Below are 25992 nucleotides of genomic sequence, written 5' to 3'. Positions count from 1 at the left end.
AGCCCCGCCCTGCCCCGCGCCGCCAAGCGGTTCCCGCCCTCGCCCAGCGCCCAGGTAGCTGCGAGGAAACTTTTGCAGCGGCTGGGTAGCAGCACGTCTCTTGCTCCTCACGGCCACTGCCAGGCTTGCCGAGTCCTGGGACTGCTCTCGCTCCGGCTGCCACTCTCCCGCGCTCTCCTAGCTCCCTGCGAAGCAGGATGGCCGGGACCGTGCGCACCGCGTGCTTGGTAGTGGCGATGCTGCTCAGCTTGGACTTCCCGGGACAGGCGCAGCCCCCGCCGCCGCCGCCGGACGCCACCTGTCACCAAGTCCGCTCCTTCTTCCAGAGACTGCAGCCCGGACTCAAGTGGGTGCCCGAAACTCCCGTGCCAGGTGAGGAGGGGTCCCTTGAGCGTTCCCCGCACTCAGCGGGGACCAAGGGGCGCGTGGTGGCTGTGCCCTGAGCGCGCTAGCCCCGCCGGGCTGTAGTCGTGCGCCCTGCAGCTGGGCACTTGGGAGTGGTCTGTGTGCCTGGGGCCTGGCTGGATCTACTGAGGGAGGGAGAGGGTGTGTGTGGACGGAGCCCACATCCCCCAGTCTCATGCTGCTGTCAGGGAAGGTGTGAGCGGGAGGAACCGTGGGGATCGCCCTCTCGTGAGCGCCTGTTTTTTGGAAGGGCGAGAAGGTGGGAGCTATTTTCCCGGGTCTTTGCGAACTGGCGCCCCGCAGCCGAGCTGGTGCCTCGGGAATTTGCCATCCTTGCTCGCACATACGTGTCAGAATTTCAGCCTTAGCTGGACCACAGCTCTAGCCGTCCCTTCCCCAGCGTGCCCCCCCATGCCCTCCTTTACCCAGCCTGGGTTTCCTAAGCTCACGGGCCCAAGCGCAAGCAAAGTTGAGGACAGATTTCTGAATCTGCAGTGGCGGGTGAAGACACACCGAGGCAAACTTTTGAGTAAGAGGGTTCCCAAAATGAGGAGGACTGAACCTTTTCCTTCAAAACAGCATCCCTTACATAGGTTAGCGAAATCGCTTTAAAACCGGTGCTGCTGGCCCAGGGAGCCGGAGTCCAAAGAAATTTAACTCCTCCCCCTCCCAAATTCATCTGCCTTCTTGACAGGCTGGATCCTAAAGGGGAGATGATTTTAGGTGGAGGAAAGTTTCTGAACGCCTGCCTTTTGTTCTGCACAATCAGATCGTGCCGTAACGACGTATTTTAACATTAGCCAAGGGCTGCCGCTGTCAACAGATGAATATTAATGGCCCTGCGTGATTGACTGTCCAGCGGTTAGGCTTCTAACGCCCGCCTTAGAATCCAATTAGACCAAGTTGCTACAATGACAATGCGGACAAGAAGAGTCGGTTTCAAACAGGTTAATTTGTCAGGGGTGCACTGAGAAGAAACGGCCAGTTGTATTCTGTAACCGTGAGACGTTTGTGGCCTCCGGGGTCTCTTCTCAACTCAGGCATCCAGTGAGGCGCGCGTCCCGCGCTTCCGAAGGATCGGGGAGCAGCCCTAGCCAAAACTTGGCTGGTGGCTCTCAACAAGTCATGGAGGCGGGCCCGATGGTTGGACTAAGTTGTGAATGCGGATGCGCTCCCCGTGGGCGCTACCAGCCAGCGTTCACTGGTAGGAGGTTACCTAGGCAGCCAGCGCGCCCTCAGCCTTTTCTTTAGGTTGATGAAAAGAGCCGAGTGAGCCTGCTGTTTAGTTGCAAAGGTAATTGGTCACCCTTTTTGGTGACTGAAATGCATTTGCGCATATGTTAAATATTGCTTTGCAGGATTTCGCTCTAAGGGAGGGTCGAACTACCTCATCCACTGTTAAGTGTTAATAATGTACCACGTGGGCATGTGCAGGAGCTGTAAGGGGCAACCTATGAATCAGTTCCACAGAACTGAAACAACTGGCGAATCTCTCTCCCCTGGAAGTGCCATGGTAATTAGATTGTTAAGGCTAGAGAACATGCTTTTGTTGGTAATGTAAAAATTGGTCCTCACAGGCTGAGCCCCCACAAGACGAATGGGTCCAGGGTTGGGGTTGGGGCCACATTTGGCTGATTCAAAGCCAGGAGGTAAAGATGGTGCCCAAAAGAAGAAAAAGGCCAGAGGAAAGCACAGATAGTCATTTAGCAACCCCCTCCTCCACACACACTCCTGCAGGCAATCTCCCTCCCTCGCTCTCCCCCAGCTCTCTGGCTGCCTGCCTCTTTGCAGCATCTGTATAAAAGTATTGGGAGGGCCCACACACTGTGTGTATGAGATTTGGCCTGGGCTCTTTCCCTCCCTTTAGGCCTAGGGATGGCCATACACTTATAGAGAAGAGGGATTTGTAATAAAGGTTTTTCATTTTCCTCTGCTATTTCACAAACTCTATAGGAGAAATCACTTTTCAAGGGTTTTCATCATATAAACCCAACATTCCCTGCTTTAGTTCTATTTAACAAACACAAACACTGTTGAGCACCTTCTACATGGCAGGCACTGTCCTGACTCGCACTGGCCAAGCCAAACTTCAAATATAGTGATCCCCATACAGCTACCATTATATATCCTGGATTTTCCGGGGGCAGTGCAGGTTTCTAATACTCTGCCCTGGCATGAAACCATGTGTCCTGAATTTTAGTGGGACAAATATGGTCACTGTAGATGTGGAAAATGTGAAAATCCTAATGTTCATGTGTGGAAAGAGCGCATCAGTATTTTAGGGAAGAGACAATAATGGCAGACTAAATACAATGGTAAGTGCATAATTTCGAAGTGAATAAATGTATAATTTGCTGCTGTCGTTCAGTGGTTGGAAATTGAAAGAGAGCTGAAAATTATTTGATAATTATGAACCATCACGATGACCGCTTGACTTTCCCCCCTCCACATCCATATTTTAAGCCACGTTCAGTTTGCCTGCTGTACTATATTAACTGCATTAAAGCTTTCTTTGTCCCAGATCAAATGAGATTCAGTCACAGTAAGGAGAAATCCTCAAGAATGTCCTGTTTCACTTAGGGGGAGCATTTGGGATTGACGGCTAACTTCGGCCATTAGCAGAATTGGGTTAGCCTGAATAAGGTACATTTCTTATGCTAATATGGATGAGACTAAATGGCATTTGAGACAAGCCAGCCTAAAAAATAAATCACTGGTGCTAAAGGACTACACTAGACTTCCACAAAGCTGATCTAAAGCCTTAAAATCTCATGTTCCCATTTCTTTTGGAGTGTTCAAGTCACAGGATAGCAGTTCTAAATAGCATGTCCCCAAAATCCATAGATCTCTTCATACCCCACTTATTTTTTTAAGGATTTGTAACTTGGAAAGCACCACAGATGGAAACCAGGCGCACAGAGTTAGCATTTGGCAGAAAAATCCATATAACTGACTTTCAGTGCAGCTCTTTTGCCCTTATTTAATTTAGAAAAATTCAGAAAAAAAGCCAATGAGCTCATAAGTCTAGATGTTTATTTTGTTTTGCTTAACCTACCCACAGGCGCAATCAAGAATGGATACAATTTTAGGCAAGGAAAGTGAGCTAGTAATCAGACAATGATGTTTCCAATTGTCTCAAGGGAATGTTACAGAAGTCTGGAAAAAAATTCCTCTAAACAAAAATCAAGTGTAATTCACTTTATGAATGCCATACACCACTTTTGTCGGGGGAGGGGGGTAGCGTAAGGGATGGATGGAAATGAGAAAATCAAACAAACCGTGGTAGTGTTGCAACTCCCAAAAGATTGAGGGATCTTGCCTTGGAAGGCCTTGGAAAGTGCGAGAACCAATCCAGAAGGCCAAATGCCTGTATGGGTAAAAGGCAGTCTTGAACAGCCAAAATTGACTTGGAGTTTCTTGAAATAGATGAAACAACATAAAAATAAAAAGCAACGTGCTTGAAACAAAGAGAGAGTTTGGTATTTGTTGTTGTTTTTTTTTACTGTGAGAACTAGCCTCCGTATCTGGGTTGCCAGCTGCGGTTCCCCAATTAGTTTGAAGCAGTTAGCGGTCCTAATATTGAGAGAGAATAATAAGTGAGGTGTGGAAAGGTTTTCTCTCTTCTGAGATTGCACTAGATATTTGGGTAACCAGGTGATTTGTTAAAACTTTGAAACTTTGAACAATACAAAAAATTTTGTATCGTGTGCTAACTTAGAACAGTTAGAGAATTCTTTCAAATGTGGTCTGAATAGTACATGAATCCTGATACTGATACCAAGCTGTGCTTAGAGGGAGCCATCAATCTGATGGAGGACATGGCTGATGATTGGTGGGGCACCTTGGGCTGAAAGGAGTCTAACACTGCCAACTCCTTGGCAGCCTCTGTAATAGGTGCTGGGGGTGCAGAGAGGAGTGAGACACAATCCCTTTTGTCAAGGAGCTCACAGTCTAGTGGGGGAGCATACAAGTAAACAGGCTTCCCAGGAAACTTGTAGGATTAAAAAGGGTGAAAAGGGCTAGAAAATACCTCCAGGAAATTGGCTGAAATGGTCACAATAGCCAGCCTGGGCAAGGGAAAAGAACTGAAGAGATGAAGTGGGAGATAGGGAGAAGTCTCTTAATAGGGCCGCCATCTTAAAAAGAGTTTCTTAATTCTTGGAGCAAATTCCATTTTGGAAGCATTAGGAAATACAGACATAAGCATTTTGATGGATGCTAAATGACGCAGATGGTATCAGTTTTGCAATGTGTTTTTTTCTTATGGGCTGGTAGGTTGTATCCAATATTTTGATGCAATATTTTTGAGCATTCTGCTACTTCCATCTTTAGAGTTGCAATGTTTGCTGTTCACTGTAGCCTAGAAAAAGGCGGCTTATTACCGATCTGGGAGAAAAGAGTCCTGGATTTGTCTGGTATGAGAAAAGACAGAAAATATGTTTTCTCCCTAAATGACAGCTATCAATGACCACGCCAACTTCAGTGTTTGATGCATATACAAAAGCATGGGTCTTAAGAGGTATCTTATTACTCATTTCTAAGAAAATTGAAGATAATCACTTATAACTTGTGCACACGATACATCATTTGGAAAGAATTTCACTGGGGATCATGTTGCTCAACTGAAAAGTTCTGGCATGCTGAATTTGTACATTTTTTTGTGAATGCTTCCTTTTACTCTGATCTCTAGCTTTTTTTCTGCATATGGTTATTTGTATGTTTTAGATTATAAGCCTCTTAAAGGGAAAGCACTGCATTTGAGCAGTGTTGAGCACAAGGCCATACAGCATTTAGTAAATAATTGACAAAAATAGAGTTTCTAGATCATTATGTATTCCCTATGAACTCTCACATACTTTCTTAAGCCATATGTCATCTTACATATTTTAAAAGCCTAAGCCCAAATTGTTACGATACATTATTGGGGCATGTGGACAAACTTTTCAGCCTACATATATTTTGGCTGGAGACAGATGCAGGCTTACCTCAGTTAGCTGGCACCTCTTACCATCAGCGGGGCTTATTAAATTGTTGAGTACCCAAATAACAAATTGAAATTAGCAGAATTGTTATGACTGGCTTAGTATCATTAACGATCAACAATTATTACAGCACATAAATTGTAGGACATCTCTTAAATCAAGCCCTCTTTGATTTAATGTCAGCTAGACCTTTCTTGCTAAGGTTGATATTACCATATTTGGAAGTTGAGCTATATAACACATGCATGGACCTGTTGAAGTATCTCACAGGTTTTTGTAACCTGGAATCAGAATTCGTGTGCAGGCTCAATTCAAGAGCCTATTCCAGGAGCCAATATCTATTCAGTGCTAGCCAATCTTGTAAATGGGTTAGACGTTTTTGGTAATCTAGGATCTAATGGAAAGTGTGGGCAGAAAAATCTCCCACTCATCTGCCCATATTTAGCAAATTGTCTGGCTTGAAACAGGATCCCTGGCACTCCATTAGGAAATGAGCATCAGAAAATAGAATCCAAGTTACAGGCCCCAGACTGGCTTTAGAGACAGCATAAAGTAATGGGAATTTACCTTCTGAGACATAATGACAGGGAGAATGCTGTTCAAAAATCAAGGTGAAGGTGGGTATATTAGAAGTGTGTGTTTTGAAATGCTACGTGTTTGGGAGGGGGGGCGGTGAGAATGCTCATTGGAACATTGTAGCCTTACTTGAATATCTTGTTGAATATACAAAGTAAAGAAGATATAGTTCTGTACTTCTAATTAGGGCAATTCAAGATCGATTAAGCAAGTGTTAATTATTAGAAATACTTGTTTGCAATTTAAAAAAATGAATCAAGATTGATTACTAAGAGAGGCATTTTCACTTTTCCCTCTTTTTGTGTGTAGCTGGACAAAGCCTAATTTGAGGGTTTGTATTCTTCCTCATGAATAAAAGGAAGTCAATGTTATGACCAGAATGCCTTGCTAGTGTTCCGAACAGTTAATTACTTCTAGTAGCTGAAATTGTATTTATATGCTAGATTAGTAAATCTACTAAGCTCTTTGAAGTGTACTTAATTGGCTTATATTGATAAATAATTGATAGGAAGGGAGATAAAATACAAGTGGGAGTGGCAATAAGAAGGGAAATCAAAAGCTATTATAAAAGAAACTTCCACCGCCCAGCCACCTGAAAGCTGAAAAATGTACATGTCTCAGTAGAAGTGATGTTTTTGAAAATATTCTGTATTTTTCAAAATTTCCACAATGAAACATGTATTTATTCCTTATAAATCCAGAAGAAAGTACAACTTTAGAGTAAAATTTTAAATGGCCTTTTTGTCTGCCTTTTGCAACTAAATTTATTACTGGAAAATTAGAAGTCCCCGATTATGGCAACTTTGAAGTTCATGTTTCTAATGATGTCTTCCTTACTAGACTGTGATCATCTTGAGGTTAGGGGCTACATCTTATTCATCTTTGTATCCCAGTGTCTAGCACAGTACAGGGTACAAATAATAGGTACTCAATATATATTTATAGACTGAATGAATGGAGTTAGAAATGTGTTACAAACATAAAATTTCCATAAAGCCAATATTTAAGTAGTTGATTTATTGTTACCAATATACTAAGGCTTCTAAAAAAAGTAACCAGTTTTTTTTTTAGGTCAAAAATCCATTTGTTTTCTATAGGTAAGTGATAAAGGATATTAGTTTAATTCATTTGGCTATACTATAACTCTCTGAAAGAAATAGACTAGTCAAATCTTATAAGAGGTAAGTATTTTGTGCTTGTTTATAAGGATATTATAAGTAATTTCAAGATAAATTGAAGATATATTATACATGTATATCTAAATGCATATGTTTATCTTCACCTTACAGATCTGTGGTATTTAGGTTTGTGAAAATAATGCAACTTGGTGCCAGTTATAGAAACATACACTGAATGTATGTAAGTTTTTCCTCAGTGTTTGGTGTTTCTTACCTAAGGTATCAAGCTTCATAAATGTACATTTAAAAGGACATAATCCAGACTGGCCATGGTGTCTCACACCTTTAATCCCAACACTTTGGTAGTCCAAGGCAGGTGGATTGCTTGAGGCCAGGAGTTCCAGATCAGCCTGGCCAACATGGCAAAACCCTATCTCTACTAAAAATACAAAAATTAGCTGAACATGATGGTACATACCTGTAATCCCAGCTACTCAGGAGGCTGAGGCAGGAGAATCGCTTGAACCCGGGAGGCAGAGGTTGCAGTGAGCTGAGATCATACCACTGCACTCCAGCCTGGGCGACAGAGGAAGACTCTGTCAAATAAATACATACATACATACATACATACATAAATAAAATTTAAAAAAGAACGTAATACAGAGTGGATTTTCAGCCATGGAAATTTCATTTGGGTAGGATAAAGGGCCTCATTAGAGTTCTCTTAATTTCTGTCTGCATTAGGCCAAACTTTCAATTAGTTGCCTAGGTAAACTAATTGAAAGTTGATGGGAAGTTCTTTCAAATATTCAAATAGAGGCCCAAGTAGGAAAAAGGATAAAAAACAAAAGGATGATGTTCATTTGAAAACAAAAATCAGAATTCTATTTGCATACTCTTCTCCTTAATCTCAGCTCACTGCAACCTCTGCCTCCCAGGTTCAAGAGATTCTACTCCCTCAGCTACCTGAGTAGCTGGGATTACAGGTGCCCACCACCACACCTGGCTAATTTTTGTATTTTTAGTAGAGATGGCATTTCACCACATTGGCCAGACTGGTCTTGAACTCCTGACCTCAGATGATCCACCTGCCTCAGCCTCCCAAAGTGCTGGGATTTCAGATGTGAACCAATTTTGCTCCTGACGAGTTGCCCCTCTTTTAAAACTTACGATTGAAGAGGAGGTGACAAGTAAAGAAATATTTTTTAGCTATAGCTTTACCTAAGTGTGGTGTTTGGATATGTTTTATATATTTGTATTCATAGATTTTATGTATGTATAGAATGATTTCTGTTATTTAGACAGCAATAATTAATAAATATTTCTGTTACTTAAACTGTTTGAAAGTTAATTGTTACTCTAAGCAGTAGGTGGTCTTTCACAGTCATACCTTACATTTGTCTCATGAAAGCCTTGCTTTCATATTATCTCATGTACACACAAGGCAACCACTCATAAAGTATCTGTCACTTCCGACTTCCAACAACTTGCCTGGTTCCAGCACTCATACACACACATATTTGTACACTCATACATACACACATATAATATCCCTAGATCTTTATGCCTTTAATAATCTAGAGACTAAGCCTAATTTATGCTGGGGGAGATCTAATGGGTACAGCTTTCAGAGATTGAGTAAACCCTTTTCAGTTGGATTGGCCTGAAATTGTAGCAGAGCTAATCGTCACTGATATCATAGAGGTACCACTCTTAAAATCAAGTTCCATCATTTCCCCAAGTACACAGATGTTATCCTTGTTAAGCAGTGACAGTCACCAATAATATGAATTTGGCCCACTTTGGAGAACTACTTCTAGCACTGGCAGCTTTGCATGTTGAGCACCATAGAAATGAGAATGTGACTCAAGAAGCAGTTTCCAGGTTAGGTTTCATGGAGTGATTGCACTGAGGACCACAGTTATCTGATTTGGAAAACAGATGGAAATTTGCAGAATAGGAACTCACTTAATAATGAACTTTATATGCCATTTCTGCATAAATATTTAAAAGTTTAAAATGTATTCTTTACTTCAACCAACATTTATTGAGCACAGATACTGTGCCAGGTACTGAGCTAGGAGCTGATGAACAAGATAAAATCACTGCCAGCAAGGAACTCCCTGCCTAGCAAGGGATCCAGGCAAGGAAAAACATAGATGTCAAGGCAGCATGACTATGGCCTGCCATTGAGCTGGGCACCATGTGGAGGCCTGAGGGCTCTTGAGCTATGGAGGAAGTTGCCTAGTTGTCTTAAGAGGGCTGAGTTCAAGGCTACATTGAGCTACCATCATACCGCTGCACTCCAGCCTGGGTGGCAGAGAGAGACCTTGTCTCAATAAAAAAGGGGTGGGGGTGGCTATCATGTAAGGCATGTACAAAGGTACAAAGTTAAGAGACAAAATAACACATTTGTTGGACTGGAGTAGTTGGGATTTCTCAGAGCACAGATGAAGAAGATGAATTAGAAAAAAAGGAAATGATGAGGAGTTTGGGTTATATCCAAGGATGATGAGGAGCCTTAAAAACATTTTAAGAAGGGAAACATTATTCAGTTGGAAGATGACTGGAGAGTGAGCAGTGGCAGGGAGTTTTAGTAACACAGGTGATAGGGCAGGGGACCATAAATAGGAGAATAAAATCTAAACTTGAGAGAATAGAGGGAATAGAATAGACATGACTTAGTGACTGGATATGAGGACAGAAGGGAGAATCTAGAACTTTTGGTTTTTCTGGGTGGTGGTGCTGTGGCACATAATAGGTGCCTGGTAAATATTTGTTGAACAAATGAGTGTGCTTGAAATATAGGAGGAACATGTTTTTAAGGGCTGAAATAATCAGTTTGGTTTCAAACAGATTGAGTTTGAAAGGTCCTTTGATGATGGAGGTAGAAAATGTCTGCTAGGTAGTTCAAGTTGCGTTTTGGATTACAAAAGAGGGAGAAATCAGGGATGGAGATGTATACTTGGAAATTATCAGCATATAGATGGTAATTGAAGCCCTGGGAACAGATGAGATCACTGGGAAAGAGTGTATATATTCTTCTGGAGTTAAGGAGAAGCACATAGTTGGGACTCATCAGCATATAGGCTTAAGTTGGAAGTCATGAGTGTGGATGATATTTTCCAGGCTTTTGCATGTGACATGTATTAAAATGTATTTTGCCAACATCTGATGATTTAAAAAAAAAAAAAAACCTGCCAAAGACTTCAAGAACCCTCTTGATTAAGAGAAAGTATGAGTATATGTTGTCATGATCCAAGAGTCTGCAGATGAAATAATGTACTACCAAACACACACACGTGCATGTGCACACGTGCATACACATACATCTCTATGTAGAGGAATATATTAGAATCAAAGAGTCAGACTTCTATTATTCTTAATAGTAATAATGAATAATTATGCATGTTATTTAAATGGAAAGGCTGGACACGGTGGCTCACACCTGTAATCCCAGCACTTTTGAAGGCTGAGGTTGGAGAACTGCTTGAGCCCAAGAGTTCAAGACCAGACTGGGCAACATAGTGAAATCCTACCTCTACAAAAAATACAAAAATCAGCCAGGCATGGTGGCATGTACCTGTAGTCTCTGTGACTCAGGAGGCTGAGGTTGGAGGATTGTCTGAGCCCAGGAGGCAGAGGTTGCAGCGAGCCGAGATCACGCCACTATACTCCAGCCTGGGTGACAGAGTGAGACTCTCTCTCAAACAAACAAACAAACAAACAAAAACAAAAAAAAACCACACACAAAAAAACAAAAACAAAAACAAAGCAAAACAAAACAAAACAAAAAAACCCTGACAGTTGTTAGCTGTTACTCTTAGCAGTAGGTGGTCTTTCACAATCACACATTACATTTGTCTTGTGAAAGCCTTGTCCTCATATATCTCATGTGCACACAATGCAACCACTCATAAAAGTGTCTGTAGCTTGAGTTCTAGCAACTTTAGTGGTTCCAACATGGTGGCTCCTCTGTCCCTCCCCCAGGGGAGTACTTTCCCAATGTAAAGAATGAAAACTGTAACAATGTGTAGCTTTTGGAGCTCTAGTCTGTATTCTGTTTCAGACTTGGCCCTCATGGCTGGTCTCTGAAACATGTGGTTCCAAGTAAATGCTAGGAATACTTGTGTAATTGGGCTGATCTTTCATAAGTGTCTATGGAGATGTATTATTTTTTGGTTTGGGGGTTGGGGAGGGTTGTATAATTTTCTGTTCCTCTGGTATAAATGGTTTCTTTAATTTGTCCGTTGTTTACGAGATTGCCTTCATCAGTGTTTCTTTCAACATAAGCTTGAAACTCCTTGTATTCCAGTCGATTTTTTGACACCACTTTCAGGTTGGTGGAATAGTTTAGAAGGACCATGAGGGAAGATTATGGAAAATAACCTTTACTGAGTGCCTACTATATGTCAATTACTTTATATGTAACCTCTCATTTAATCAACACAGGAAACCTGAAAGGTAGGTGGTATCAACTCCATTTTACAGATGAAGAAACTGAGGCTCAGAAAAGTTTACTTTCCCAAAGGTTGTGTAAGTGGCGGAGCCGGAATTTTCACCCAGGTTTGTCTTACTCCATAGCTCATGCTGTTTCCAGAATATCTACTGGAGTATGAGAGGAAGGGATAGAGTCTGGATATAAAGTATTTGACTTAAATTCTCATACTCTATCAACTTCTGTGACACTGTGTACTCTGGGTTCCCTTCCTACTCACTTCAATCTTTGCTTGTTTGCCCTCTTCCTCCTACACTTTAGATGTAAGTGTCCCAGTAGTGTTTGTCTTTTGCCCTTTCTGTTCTCTCTTTGCTTATTCCCAAATCCATTCCCATGACTTCATTATCTTTGCTCTTTGAATGATTCCCATATCTCTTTTCAACCTGACCTCTTCCTTGCTCTTCAGTTCAGTATTTCCCAGTTGTCTGCTGGACGTGTCCATCTGGAAGTCCTGCCAGTGTTTCATTTTCAACCGAGCCAAAAATTAGTCCATTATCTTCTTTTCCCATCCACACAAACCTGCCTCTCCTTAACGTTCTATATCTCTGGTGATGGTATCTCTGTCTGGCACAACTCGAAACCTTGAAATTGTCTTTGATTTCTCCTTTTACACATCCCACACCCAAATTAAGTGACTAAATCTTGCAAGTCTACCTCTGTCTATTATGTCTCTCACTCTTATGGCCTTGGCATGCATGGCCTCTATTTAAGCATAACAGACTGAGCCAATGAATGAGAATGTGATATTGAATGGGCTAGGGAGAGCCAGTAGGATCTCTGCTCAGTGGCTAATAATTTGTAACTAGTTGGAAAGCACTGCCTTTGCTGCCTTAGATGGGTAGAACGTCTAGTCTTGGCCTTGGCTTAATTTAATGTGGCCAGAGGCAGCTATCTCCTGAGATCATTTGGCTCTTCCCATAGGGAACCAATGGTTTCCCACTTTTTCTTTTGTTGGCATTCTGGGGTATATCTTACTTGGCCATCTCCAGAAGTCAGAGTGGAACTGTTGAAAAGTTTCAAAGAGCTGTAGAAGAACTACGCTCAGTGTTTCAAATAGTCCTTTCTGTTTCAGAAACAGGTTTTCTGCTTTGTTTTCAAACTTCAAAGTTTATTTCTGAAATAAAGGTTTATTTTCTCCATGGTATTCTGAAGGTTTTATACAAGTGTTAATTTCTAAAACCTAAGTCATTTCTTGGCTTTAAAACTTCAGTGCTGTAGGTCAACTTAATAACGTTGCCTGAAGGGTTTTTTGGCCTTCAAAAGCTGTCAGATTGCTTTTTCTTTGTTCTTTGAGAGTGTAAGGTTGCCTAATTTAGGAAGCTTGAAGGAGATGTTGGAACCAGCATTTATTCAGTCATTCAGAGTCTTTTCCCAACATATCCAGTTTTATCTTCAAATTAGATCCTAGTGGCAATGAAATTTACTACCAACTAATAATTCTAGGTAAAATGGGTAAGATTCTTGAAAAGCCCCTCAACATTTCATAGAGTAGTGATAAGAAGTAGCCTAGGTTACTCTAACACCCACAGTTAAGGAGAACAATGGATGTTCTGTGTGTTCTCATCACAGCCCTCCTGGGGCTCAGTATACCTCTGAAGCTACTGAAGGCCCTCCTTCATCTTTTGGTTTGACTGTTCTCCACATCTTCCCTTTTCCCCTTCCTCCTACCCTCACACCCTCTCTCAACTGGTTATAATTTAGAACAGAAGGTGCTTTATGGTTTGTTATATTTATTAAATGGTTTTGTGTTTCTTGTTCTCTCTTAAAAAACAGGATGAGTGAAATGTTTTATATTTTCCTCTGCATTTTAGTTTTAAGCTGTGTTTCCTTTCCCTGTAGCTTCTGATTTCCATCTCTCCTCTCTCTTCCTCCATTTTCCTCTGCCTCCTCGGCTTCTGTCTGTCCTCACTGGAGAGAAAACAGGCTTTCCATTTCTGCCCACGCATTTTGTTTGGGTACCTGGTTTACTTATCTTGGGATATTGTAAAATTCCATTCTTTAGTTTGAAAATGAAGAGCTCTAAAATATACACCAATGAATTTACATTCCATTTTCTAAGAACTGAGTATTTAAAAAGCTTTCTGTACAGATAGAATAAGGCTAGATGACCTGTGTACCTCAGATCATTGCTATGTAGTTTACATTCTCTCTCACCTTGTCATAACTCTAAATACATGAAAATTGCATCTTTGTTCTTAGAAATATCTTTTCTTACATTGAATGCTTTCCTTTTTTCTAAAGATAAGGGAGCCCCTTTGAAACAGCGCTAGTGTGGGTTAGAACTGACACCTACCTTGTAAGCTAACCAAATTATAACCTGCTTTTCCCTGATGAAGTGATCACACTTCAGGGACATTGTTTTGCTTGTGGGGTTTTATTGTTCCAGTTTCAATTTTGACTGCAGGTTAGAGATTGTATTCCAATTGGACTATTCCTTGGTATTTTTTCTCTTTGTCTTTATACTTAGGGGCTCTGTTGTTTGTCCTGTATCTATTATCTCTTCCAAGCTTGGCCAAGGTTGTTAGGTTATGCACTTATGTATAAATATTTAACAAGATAAGTTAGACAAAATGTGCTTGAAGACATTTTAGCCCTGCCCCCGATCTTTCCACACCCCCCAACCCCAGCTCATTTTTTTGCATAGTCGCAGATGGTTGCTTTATCTCAGATGTTTAGATTTGGAGGACATTCCTTTGCACTTTGCTTGATGGACACAATTAAATGAAAATCTTTGAGTCAATCTTGACTACCAAAATAGTAGCACCAAGTAACAGATAACATTAGGTTCTTCTTCCTATTTTTTTTTTTTTTCTAACTGGTTATCCAAACTCCCTTAAGCCAGAGAGTTTTAGGTATGAGATTGTGTGTTTTTTAAGAAAATATTATGGATAAAGACTAATGTTCTCAAGTCAGGAATAACAATTAGTACCATTCATTAATCAGGGGGCATGTTTTGACTTTGGGTCCTGGCTAGGAAATATAAACTGTGAAAGTCACACATATATATGAACCTCAAGCAAATTTATGACTTGTCAGCCTTTTAAGGTTAAATTCTTAACCCCAAATCGGAGCTGGCTTTATATGTGGAGCCCGGCACATTCCTTTGGGCCACTGAGCACGCCCCTCCCCAGCCCTTTGCTTAACAGCAGCTAGTGGCCTAATGAGCAAGAAGGATTTCTGTCTCTTATCAGCTGCCTAAACAGCAACAGGAAGGCTGATATACGGAGTACAGGTCAAAACCTGAGTTCTTGAACCAAAAAGCTACAAGGTCAGTTTAAAACTCTAGATATGTGGTATCGCTATAGTCATCGATACCTGTCAGTAAAGGAGTTAGACGCTTGAGTTCAAACAAATAGTAATAGTTGTCAAAAGTATGAATCGTCTAATTAATTTTGTTAATAGTTCTTTTCTTCTTTGTTTAGTTCTTCTATAAATAGCCTTCATATACTCTTTAATGAGCTTTTAGTTTGTGCCTGGAGGTTGTTATGGTCGTGTAGGAGTGTTTGATTGTCATCTAGTGATGATGATGGAGGTGAGGATATTTATATTTTGGCCCAGATTTTGGAAGGGGCTGCCAAATTAAGGTAAATAGATATCTACTACTATTTTTATTTCTTTTTAAACTGAGGATTTTTTTGCATATGCATTCAACTTGCCATGGAGTCAGAGAAACCTTTGTGCCTCCTCATATTGCACTCAGATGTTTTTTTAAAGGAGAAATCCTCGTTGCCTGTTTCTTAGATCCACTTGGAATCCAGGCTCAGATTCACGTAGAATAAATATTTTAGGGTATTCAGTGCCCATCATAGTGAAAGCCCCTTGACTTTCATCTTCTGCATTTGCATGTTTTCAGAGACAATAATGAAAACATTTTTTTCAGATTCCGTTGTGTTATTGAAAATCCTATTTACATAAACAGGCATTGTTGTGGCTTAGGGAAGAATGTGGGGTCCCATTCTTTAGCTCCTTGTATGTCTTTGCTAAGGCTCGTCTAAATAGAAGTAATGACGCTTTAGTCTAAGCAGCTTTTCTCATTTAGGTAGGCAGGGTGGTTTGAAATTTCAGTTTACTAGATAATTGAGCCTCTTCTTCTTAATTATGTCAGGCATGCAGGTTGCTCTCTTTATAGTAAAGACCCTAAAAATCTAGTAATCTCCTCAGACATCCATTTGGTAATAAAGTCCTGTGCATTTTCAGGGGTTAATTTTCATGACAATTGTGTGTTGCCTCTCCACCCCCACTCCTGAAGAAATTCTGCTGTTTTAGAGCGTTGGTCTCCTCACAGTTGCAGAAACACACTTAAAAATATATTAGGATGTTGCTGGAATTACTGGCTGTAGAGGACATTTAAATGTATTCAGATTCATGCTCATTATACAACTTTAATTTAGGATTTTTAATAGCCTTGTCATATTTCTTGGAAAATCATGTGCCTGACTTTGCCAGACTTGGTTTTCTGCCCTGAATGAAAAATGGGTATCAGTGCAAAAGTGCAGCCTAAGTATCCCCTATTCTATCCGTTTTCTATTTAAAAAAAAAAAAAACAAAAAAAACATTCACAGAGGTCATCTGGTGCAGTGAGTGCAGTGAGGAGGGAAAAACTAAAAAGCAAAAAAAAAAAAAAAAAACCCAGGTCGACTTCACATCTGCTAGTCATTCCCACTAGTGTGACTTCAATTCAGCAAGTTTTTATTGAGCACCTGTGGTGGGGGCGGTGCTAATAATCGTTAACATTTATTGAGCCAGGCGCTGTGCTAAGCCCTTTATGGGCAACATCCCACTTAATCCTCACAACAGCACTACCAGGTGAGTAGTATTATTTTCCCCATTTTACAGATAAGGAAACTGATGCTTAGAGTGGTTTAATGACTTGTTCAAGGTCAAATAGCTATGAAATTAATCAAGCCCAGTTAGTCTGGTTCCAGAGCCATGTTCCTAATGATTACTCTTGTGATGGGTTCAGCATTTGTAGAAATTACTCCTTAAATCAGTTTTGAGAACCCAGTATGTGTGAGATGCTAGGGATTCAAATTCAAGTACTCCCTTCTCCCTGCTCTTGGTGGGAGAAGCAGACATGTAGACAGACGACGGCCATTTATGGAGTGGTCCCCACGTTGGTTGAGGGGGAAAGAGGAAGAAATGGGAAGACCAGTACAGTGGCTTGAACCTGTGGGAATGCTACATCATGAAGGCAGCCCAGCAGCCAGGGGTTACAGGTATTTCTTTTCCTGTTTGGTGAAGGTCATCCTTTGAATTGAATTGTCTCAATGATTGTATCAACCTGTTTCCATCATTGCTTCAACCCAGTGTAGCATCAGCTACCTTGAACCCAGCACTCCTAAGACATGCACAGTCAGCACAGTTTGGGGCAATTGGCCTCATAGTGTCACCATTTCCCTTTCAGTTTTCCCTTAAAAAAAAAAAAAAAGTAAAAAGCAAGCTGGACACAGTGGTTCACCCCACTCAGCACTTTGGGAAGCTGAAGTGGGCAGATGGCTTGAGCTCAGGAGTTCAAGACCAGCCTGGGAAACATGGCAAAATCCCCCATCTCTACAAAAAAAATTAGCTGGGCAGGGTGCTGTGCACCTATAATCCCAGTTACTTGGGAGGCTGAGGTGAGGATCACTTGAGCCTGAGAGGTGGAGGTTGCAGTGAGCCAAGATTGCACCATTGCACTCCAACCTGGGCAATGGGAGTAAAACCCTGTCTCAAAAAAAAAAAAAAAAAAAAGTGAAAAATAAATGAGGCATATTCCTGAACCAAACTGCTGTCCTCTCAAGAGCTGGTGATTTTCTGAAGACAAGTTATATAAGACTGGCAAGCCACAGGGGACTCTGGATCCAGGCTTGGTTCATTCAGCTTGATCTAGAGCCCTCCTGGTGCTACGTCTCGGAGCCCACACTGGGATCTGGAGATCTCTGTATCTGGGTCACCCACGATTTGATGGGAGAATGAAGTTACTCTTACCCGTTTTTGAGTTTTTCAGTAAAACCATAGGAATGGAAGGGAAATCTCCAAATCACCTGTTTGGATAATTTGTGTTTTTCATAGCTCCTAAAGAAAGCAAGAAGTAAAAAAGTTATTACTGAGCATCACTTAAAAGTCTTTCATGTGTTACATTCATAACCTAAGATTTCCCTCAATTTTTGGAAACATTTGGTTCAGAGAAAAGTGAATTCACTAATGTACGTGTGGGTGTTTTTGAAACAATATCCTCTAGTTTCCAGTGTCAGCTTTCCAAGAACTCTTGCGTCTCCAAGTTTCTTATAGTTGCTCTGCAGTGCTTTACTTGTCAACTCCCCTCCTGTGCACTTTCTCCTCCATTAAATCTCTTCCATAGGAAAGGGTTGCCACCAAGTCTAGACTTTAGTAACATGCAGAAGGAGGGCGAATTAGTGAGGATTCTGATTCGCATTACATGAGGGTAGGAGGAGGAGGAGGAAAATCTGTCCTTCCCAGTCCTTCAGATACTCAAGTTCTAACACAACAGTATGTTGAAGATGTGTAAAATTACTGGAGCATTTACACAGCTGTTCCCCAAGATGGCATAAATGCCACAGCACTAGAGCACGTTAGTGTTGACACTCAGATAAGCTGAAGAATGGGAAAAAGGAAAAGATCAATAACAGTGCTTCTCACTCGGGGATCAAGAGTGAGTGATTTTCTTTTGGCTGCATTTTGCTCAGGTGCAGTGTATATGTTGTACTAACAAGGCAACTGACTCCTTTTTCCACAGGTTCCTATCATAGGGAAAGGGGAGAGATATAATAGAGGGCATGGATTATTTACAGTGGCTGAGAATGTAATTACAAGGTGCAATGGCTTGAAACTGAAATTTAAGTTAGCCATTAGAGCTAGGAGAAGCATCTTAACAGTAAGGGCAATTGGGCATCAGAAAGATTTGCCTGGGAGCTTATTAAACAGCATCTCCAGGAATGCTGAAGACCAGGACAGGGGGAATGTGAAGAGCAGCTCATACCAAATTCAGAGTTGTGCTGGAGGCCCAGACTGATCTTCATCTTTCAATATTGCCTAGCTCCCTTTGTGATTATTCAATTGCTAATAGCTTGAAGCAGTTTTTTTCATGTATTCAAAATATGCCTAATTTGATAAGCATAACAGAAGAAATGACTTTGAGCAGTGAGAATGAGGCTTTTAGATTGGCCTGAGCATTCTTCTAACAGACTTTCTGGAATATGGGCCAACGAAGACAATATTATTAGTATTTTTTGCTTCTGCAAGACTTTTTCCTTCTTATTATATGGGACTATGGCTGTTAAAGTAATATTCGGCCTCTGTTAATATTACTTACTCAGAGCTGACCTTACAGAAAATTTGGTTTTGGTCCGTTTATCTTTTTCTTGATCTTTCCCTCCTTTTTAACACCTCTCCAGTACTATCCAGGTGTTCTGGGTTGCCTCTCCACCTCCCCGCCCACTCCTTCTGTCCTGTGTTAGAGGAAGATTCCTAGTAAAGTCTTTAGCCTGAGGTATGAGGGCATTACTCACAGAGTATAATACATGAAGACAATACCTGACGAAATGGCTTAACCAAAGTAGTAACTCACCAATGATGAAACATTTAGATATTATTAGGCAGAAACATTTAGGTTGGGTAGAGGAAGAAAGAGAGTGTATTAGTTTCCTAGGGTTGCCATATCAAATTACCTCAAATTGGGTGGCTTAAAACAACTGAAATTTATTCTCTCACAGCCCTCGTGGTCAGAAGTCCAAAATCAAGGGGTCAGCAGGGCTGTGCTCTCTCCACAGATTCTCAGAATCATTCCTCGCCTCTTCCAGCTTCTGGTGGCTCCAGGCATTTTTTGGTTTCTGGTTGTATCATTCCAATCTCTGCCTCCATCCTCACATGGCCTTTTACTCTTCCTGTGTCTCTCCTATGTGTGTCTCTTATAAGGGCACTTGTCTTTGGATTTAGGATCCACCTAGATAATCCAGGAGGATTGACACCTCTCCAGCCCGGTCCTATCCAGGTGTTCTGGGTTGCCTCCCTCCCCCCTACTCCTTCTGTCCTGTGCTGGAGGAAGATCTCTAGCCTAATCCTTAATTACATCTGCAAAGACCGCTTTTTCCAAATAAGGTCACATTTACAGGTTCCAGGGATTAGGACATGGACATATATTGGGGGAGCGGGGGTGGGGTGGACACCATTCAACCCACCATATAGAGAAGAGCTTTCTGGGGTCTTCTGAATCATACCAGTTTACCAGAACTCTCTACTGTAAGGAGGAACTTGTTTGAAGAAATCTTAAAGTTAGTTGTAAAGTGTCAAAAATGTCAGTGTGCTTCCTGAGGGGGATGTGGGTGGCAACTACTGTTAACTCATTTTTTAAATGGTTAAATTGAGGACCTGGGAAATAAAATGACTTACCCAAGTCACTGGATCAGAAGAGTTCTGAGACAGAAGAGTTCTGAACAAGATCAGAAGAAGAGGTCTGAAACAATGACTCTTACCCAAGTCCCTGGATCGGAAGAAGAGGTCTGAAACAAGACAACTTAACTTCTGGCCACCAGAGCTGTGAGAGAATAAATTTCAGTTGTTTTAAGTCACCCAATTTGAGGTAATTTGATATGGAAGCCCTAGTACACTAATACACTCTCTTTCCCCCTCTACCCGACCTAAATGTTTCTGCCTATTAATGTCTAAATATGTTATCATTGGTGAGTTACTACTTTGGTTAAGCCATTTCACCATAGGCTTTAGGTCTTACCTCATCATTCTTGTTGGATTTTTTTTCTGAAAAAATATAATGTTTTTTTCTAAGCACTTTTGCCATGGGAAGGCAATTGTTGCTTATGACGCACCTGAAAAACCTTTTTGCAGGATCTGTAGGATCAAGGTGGTGGTGCACTTGCAATCTACTGCAGCTTTTCACCTGGTCTTTGTGGTTTGCTGAAATATCAGCTACAGGAATTTTAGAAGTCAGAAACATCTGTGAAGCAAAAGTCTTCCTTTTTAGATTCAGGAATACTGAGTTTTAGGTACAACTCGCATGTAAAGTGGTAAATATATAGTTTTCACAGATGAAATATTCTCTGAAGAAATGCTGTCACACTTGCTTATGACAAAAAGACCAGTTCTAACATTTATGGCTGTGGGGCATCTCTCTTCTGATGCATTATCAGAGCATACCAGTGACAACTGTGGTGTGTCAAGAGATTAGCGAGTTAGAGTGTGGCCTTCATGGAAACAGAAAGGAACCCTGGGGGTCATCAGATTCAACCTCCTACCTAGTGTAGGAGTCCATTCTGTGGTGTATGATATTGCTACCCAAATTATGCCTGAATGCCTCAAGAGACAGGGAGATTACTATGTATAGGAAGTAGGCTGTCATTGTTGACTAATATTTGTTCATTAACAACCATTTATTGAGTGTGTACTATGTACTGAACCACTGTGCCATGTCAGGGAATACAGAGATGGCCAAAATATAGCTCTTGCCCGCAGAAACCTACAACTTAATAGTAGGGATAAGAAAGGTACACCAATGACTACAAAACCTAGATTGCAAAACACATTTTTAGAGAAGTATGAAGTGTACTGAAAATTCTGAGAGATAGCAGCTCAAAGAGTTCGTTTGGAGGGGAGGGGGAAAAAAAACATGAAAGACACTTGAGAGAGACCTTACGGATGAGAAGATTTTAATAGCTGAAGCTAGGGAAAGAGCACTCCAGAGACAGGAAAAGCATGAGCAAAACGGGGAAGCAGGAAATGGAGGCATGTGTTTGGAAAACATTAAATAAGAGTTTAATTTAATTCTCACAACCACCTTGAGAGTAGGTGTTATTGTCTCCATTTCATAGGTAAGGAAGCTGAGGCTCAGAGATTAGGTAACTTGCCTAAGATCACATGGCTAAGTGGGTGGCCAAGTTGAGGTTCACATTCTGGTCTGATTTCAGAGTTTTTCCCTTTGCTGCTGCATGCCATCCATCAGGAGGATATCTGCCATTGGTTGGCCTCTGGAGATACAGGGGCATATATACAAAAGGACATGTGGTTATTACTCGGGATACAGTGCTATAAAGGCCATCTTGTTGGTCTTTGCCTTAGCCCCATATCCGTATTCATGTGTATTCAAGTGATATTGACAAAACCCTCCTAAAAGGCAAAAGCAAGTCCTTTGCTTCTTTTGTGTCTGCCCAATACCCGGTTGAGAATGGGCTCAGTGAATATTGATTACCCTACAGTTGGGAAACTTAGACTTGCTAGTCCAATCCCTTTGAGGAAAACAGGCCCAGATTTGGGAACACACTTGATTAAGTCACACAGCTGATTTGGTAGCAGAGCAGATAATAACATTTTAGCTTTGATAGGGAAGAGCTCTATCCTCTCTGATGTGATTTCATACATGGCAGGGAGGGACCTAGCACTTAGATTGGGCCTAAGGTGTTGAAATTCTCAACTATGCCTCAGGTCTGCATATTTAAAGATTGTATCTGAAAAATAAAAATTATACATCTCCTGAAAGACAGGATCTCAGCTACTTATCTGAGTAGAATAACAATTAGTGAAGAAGTGACTGACTAGGGGAGGCAGGAAAATTGCCTTAGCTTAGTCCCTCTGGCAGAATTCTAAACTAAAAGATTCTGCATCCCAACTCCAGCATAGCTGGCATTGTTCTCCAACCCAGTTTTCTTTTTATTAGGGTGTTTCCCCTCATCTAAATAATCAATGATGTGTGTGTCTGTGTGTGAATACTTTCGCTTTTCTAAAAGTTGCTCTAGTAGCATCAATTAATCTGACCCAGCTCCTTTTAAACTGAACTCTCTTGAAGTTCTGGCATTACCTCCAAGTGAAAGGAGAGAACATCAAGCCCAAACTACAATGGGCCCCTTGAGATTCAAAGATGAATCAGTCAAGGGTCCTTCCCTCAAGGAACTTAAATCTACTGGAAATAAGGCATGCATATATAACTTCGCTGCAATTTACAGAGTGTGAGAAGTGTCTTTATAAAGACTGGAGAGTTCCATGGGAATTCAATGGATAGAAAGTTTTTGGAGTTCATCTCCTTCTGCTCCCATAAACATTCTTTCCCATGGGAATCCAATCCAAAGATAACAAGTAATCATCTTGTAGCAGGGTTCACATAGCTCCTTGTCATCTGGCTTCTGCCACTCTCCACCACTTCAGTTTTCCCTCTAGCCTTGCCAGGTTCCTTGGCAGTGCCTGAAGATGCCACCCACTTTCACACCCCTGTGCCCTTACTCCATTTTCTTGGAAGTTTTAAAAGAAATAGAATGACATAATCAGATATGTACTTTAGAAATACCTCTCTGGGAGTTGGGTGGAGGAGGGTATAGAGGCAGGCAGGCCAGTTTGGAGGCTGTTGTTAGTTGTCCAAGTGAAAGAAGGTGAGGTGATGAGGCAGCAATGGAAAGGAGGGGAATGATGACATTTAGAAAGCAAAATCAGTAGCATTTGGTGACATTTGGCTATAGCAGATGAGGGTGTGAGTGAGGTATCCAGAATGAGTGAAAGGTTTCTAGTTAATTTGAGAGTCCATTTTCTACACCAATTCATGAACTCTGGGGCAGGGACCATATCCTGTTCATTATTATATTCCTTGGGCTGGGCATAGTCCTTGGCACAAAGTAGGCATTCAGTAAATGTTGGATGAATGAATTGTTCACCACTTTGGCAAGCTGGATATAATCAGTGAATTTGTATTCTCAGAGCGCATGTTGACCACTAGTTGGGAATGTGGTCCAGAAAGAACCTCTTTATGGGAGAGTGTAGTGATCTGGGGATTCAACCTTTACTGGGCATGAAATGATAGGCAGTTAATTGACAGTTGGCAGTAGAGATAAAGGTAATTCATTCTTTAATTCTCGGGCTTAGAGAATGCCTTATCTCCAGGGCTGCTTTAAACTCCCAGTACTCCAGTGTGGTAGCGACATTTTGGCCTGCCTTTTACAGAGGCAGAGTCCATGGTGGCCCCAGGCACGATCTTTGATTTAAAGTCTGAGCTCCTGATACCCAGGTGCACCCTCTGCAAGGTCATGTTCTTTCAGGCTAAATAACAGAAGGGTAACCTTCAGCTGGGTTCCCTAAGATGATTTCTTTCACCAGCAATCATCACTTTCCCCACCGGTTTTTAATGCAGCCATTTCTTTCATCTGTATTCCTATCTTGATTAGTGAGAAATTAAATGAGCGTGTGTAAGATTTGATTTAGATAATGATTAATTAGGGGAAAAGATGTCATTCTAATAGCATGTCACTATTATATGCTAAGGAAATTAGTTCATATTTTTGGATGGCAAATTGACTTGTCCTGCGTTTAAAAAAATACCTTTTAAAAAATGCCTGTTTTGGCTTTTTTTGGTTCATTAGTAGAGCAATCTGTGCTTAATCCTTTGAATGATTTTATTAGGCATCTATTATTTTCCCTACAAGTCATGAAGCAACCAGTTTGGGATATTATTAATTCCTTTGTTTAATATTAATTTAATGATAACATTGCATTATTATTTTCAGCACAAAATACCTTTGTTAGCAAAAAATATAATCTGCCATTCGTAAAGCAGACCTTGGCAATGAAATGTGTCAAATCATCATATATATATAGAAAAGATTTCAATTTTCATTGTTACTGAGCCCTGACGATTCATTCTCTTCTGTTGCTGTTTGAATATGCTTTATCTGCTCTTAGAAAAGTGTAAGGATCAAGGTCTACATTAATAGTTCTTCTGTTCTTTAATGTGATTTTTGACAATTTGTAGTCATTAACCAAAATTGCAGTCTAGTAAAATAACCAACATATAGAACATAATAAAGATAATTAGAGAATCAGAAACCTGGAAGTGACCTTGAGGGATTATTTAGTCCATTTCCCAGTTTCAAGCTGTATGACTAATCTTCCTAAACAGCACTCTTCATCATATTATGTCTCTGCTTGAGAACCTCCAGTGGTCCATTACTGCCTAGGAGTCAAGCCCACAGGCCTCTGCCTGCATTCAAGGCCCTTCAAATTTGAGCCTGTCTTACCTGATAAGCTATTATGCCCTAGGGTCTAGCCTGTCTCCCGTTATGTTAGCTTTGCCCCGTTATTCCACTGTTTCCAAACACATTTCACCCATTGGCCTTTCCACATATTTTCCATTCTTTGTGGTCTACCTCAAGCCTCACCTTCTCCTGGAAGCCTTCTTTGACCCCTAGAGCCTCTGGTAAGCATTCCCTTATCCAGCAAATGTTATCTATATCACACATATTTTAAAAGTCAACTTTATTGAGATATAATTTACAAACAATAACATGCACTCATTTTAAGTGAAGAGTTCAATGAGTTTTGACAGATGTGTACACCCATGTAACCATTAACCTAATTAGAATGTAGACTATTTCTTCTATCTCAGAACATATACTGCATATTTTGTCACATAACCATATACCAACTTTTACTGTTCTCTAGCTATTATTTTGTGTGAAAGTCTAGTCTCTCAGCATGAATTTATCTTTGGTTTACTTTTAATTAATACATATCGAATATTTACTTTGTATCAAAAAGACTAAAAGCTTCACATGCATAATCTCACTTTTTGTAATAACTCTATAAGGTTAAGTACTATTGATGATCCCATGTTATAGATAAGGGTAAAAAGTCAGGTAGAGGTTGAATAACCTACCCTTGCTTGTGCAGCTAGCAAGTGATAGGGCTAGGATTAAATTGTAAACAACTTGACCTGAGGAGTCATTAAGTGTTTTGTTATTTGCTGCCTGCTAGTGCCTGTGATGATGCTAACCTCGGAGCCATTAATGCTGACTTGGAAAAAAATCCAATAGAACTGACACATTTAAACAGCCCCATACACACTGTTGGCTTTCCTCTTCTGAGTATGGACGGGGATTAAGCCTGGAATGGGGTCTACAAGTGAATGTGGTAAGCATAGGACTTCATGGCAAAGAGAAGCTGAAGTCCCACTCCTGGGGGAGGTGGCTAAAGAAAACCAGGAGCAGTCTAAAAGGTCAGATATTTAAATGGAGCCAACAAAGAGCAAGAAGTAGGCCCAAAGGAAAGAGCCTTGGTCAAGAAGGCCAAGCCACAGGTAGCCAGGCCTGAAAAGATCTCCTGTCACAAGAGTATGCCTCAGGAGAGAGCCTTCTGTGGACCATCTGTGGTTAGCCTCTAGGAGTGGAGTAATCCCCCAGAGAAAAAGCTTCCATAGCCCAAATATCTCCTTTTACTTATATGACCCAAAGCTGGACCCAATGTGTGTGAGAAGTTGTCTTAAAATAATTAGTAATAAATTATATCACAGTTCATTCAAGCAAAACATCTCTTTATTGTATCTTCAAGATGTTCAGATTTTTTTTTTTTTTTGAGACGAAGTCTCACTCTGTCTCCCAGGCTGGAGTACAGTGGCCCAATCTTGGCTCACTGCAACCTCCACCTCTTG

General features: G+C 41.0%; 1 protein-coding gene across 4 annotated transcripts in view; it reads left to right on the top strand.

The window, feature by feature from the left end:
- GPC3 (glypican 3) overlaps positions 1-25992 on the top strand; it is a 470409-nt gene continuing 444417 nt past the window's right edge. For all 4 annotated transcript variants that reach the window (XM_011930705.1, XM_011930704.1, XM_011930703.1 and 1 more), the window contains exon 1: positions 1-372. In XM_011930705.1, coding sequence (XP_011786095.1) covers positions 198-372 — 175 coding nt within the window. In that variant the 5' untranslated portion in view covers positions 1-197. The remainder of the gene's footprint in view (positions 373-25992) is intronic.

Source organism: Colobus angolensis, unplaced genomic scaffold (genome assembly GCF_000951035.1).
Source record: "Colobus angolensis palliatus isolate OR3802 unplaced genomic scaffold, Cang.pa_1.0 Scaffold88, whole genome shotgun sequence".
Taxonomy (NCBI): Eukaryota; Metazoa; Chordata; class Mammalia; order Primates; family Cercopithecidae; genus Colobus; species Colobus angolensis.
Note: the sequence above shows the minus strand (reverse complement) of the source record. Positions and strands in the feature narration are given on the sequence as shown.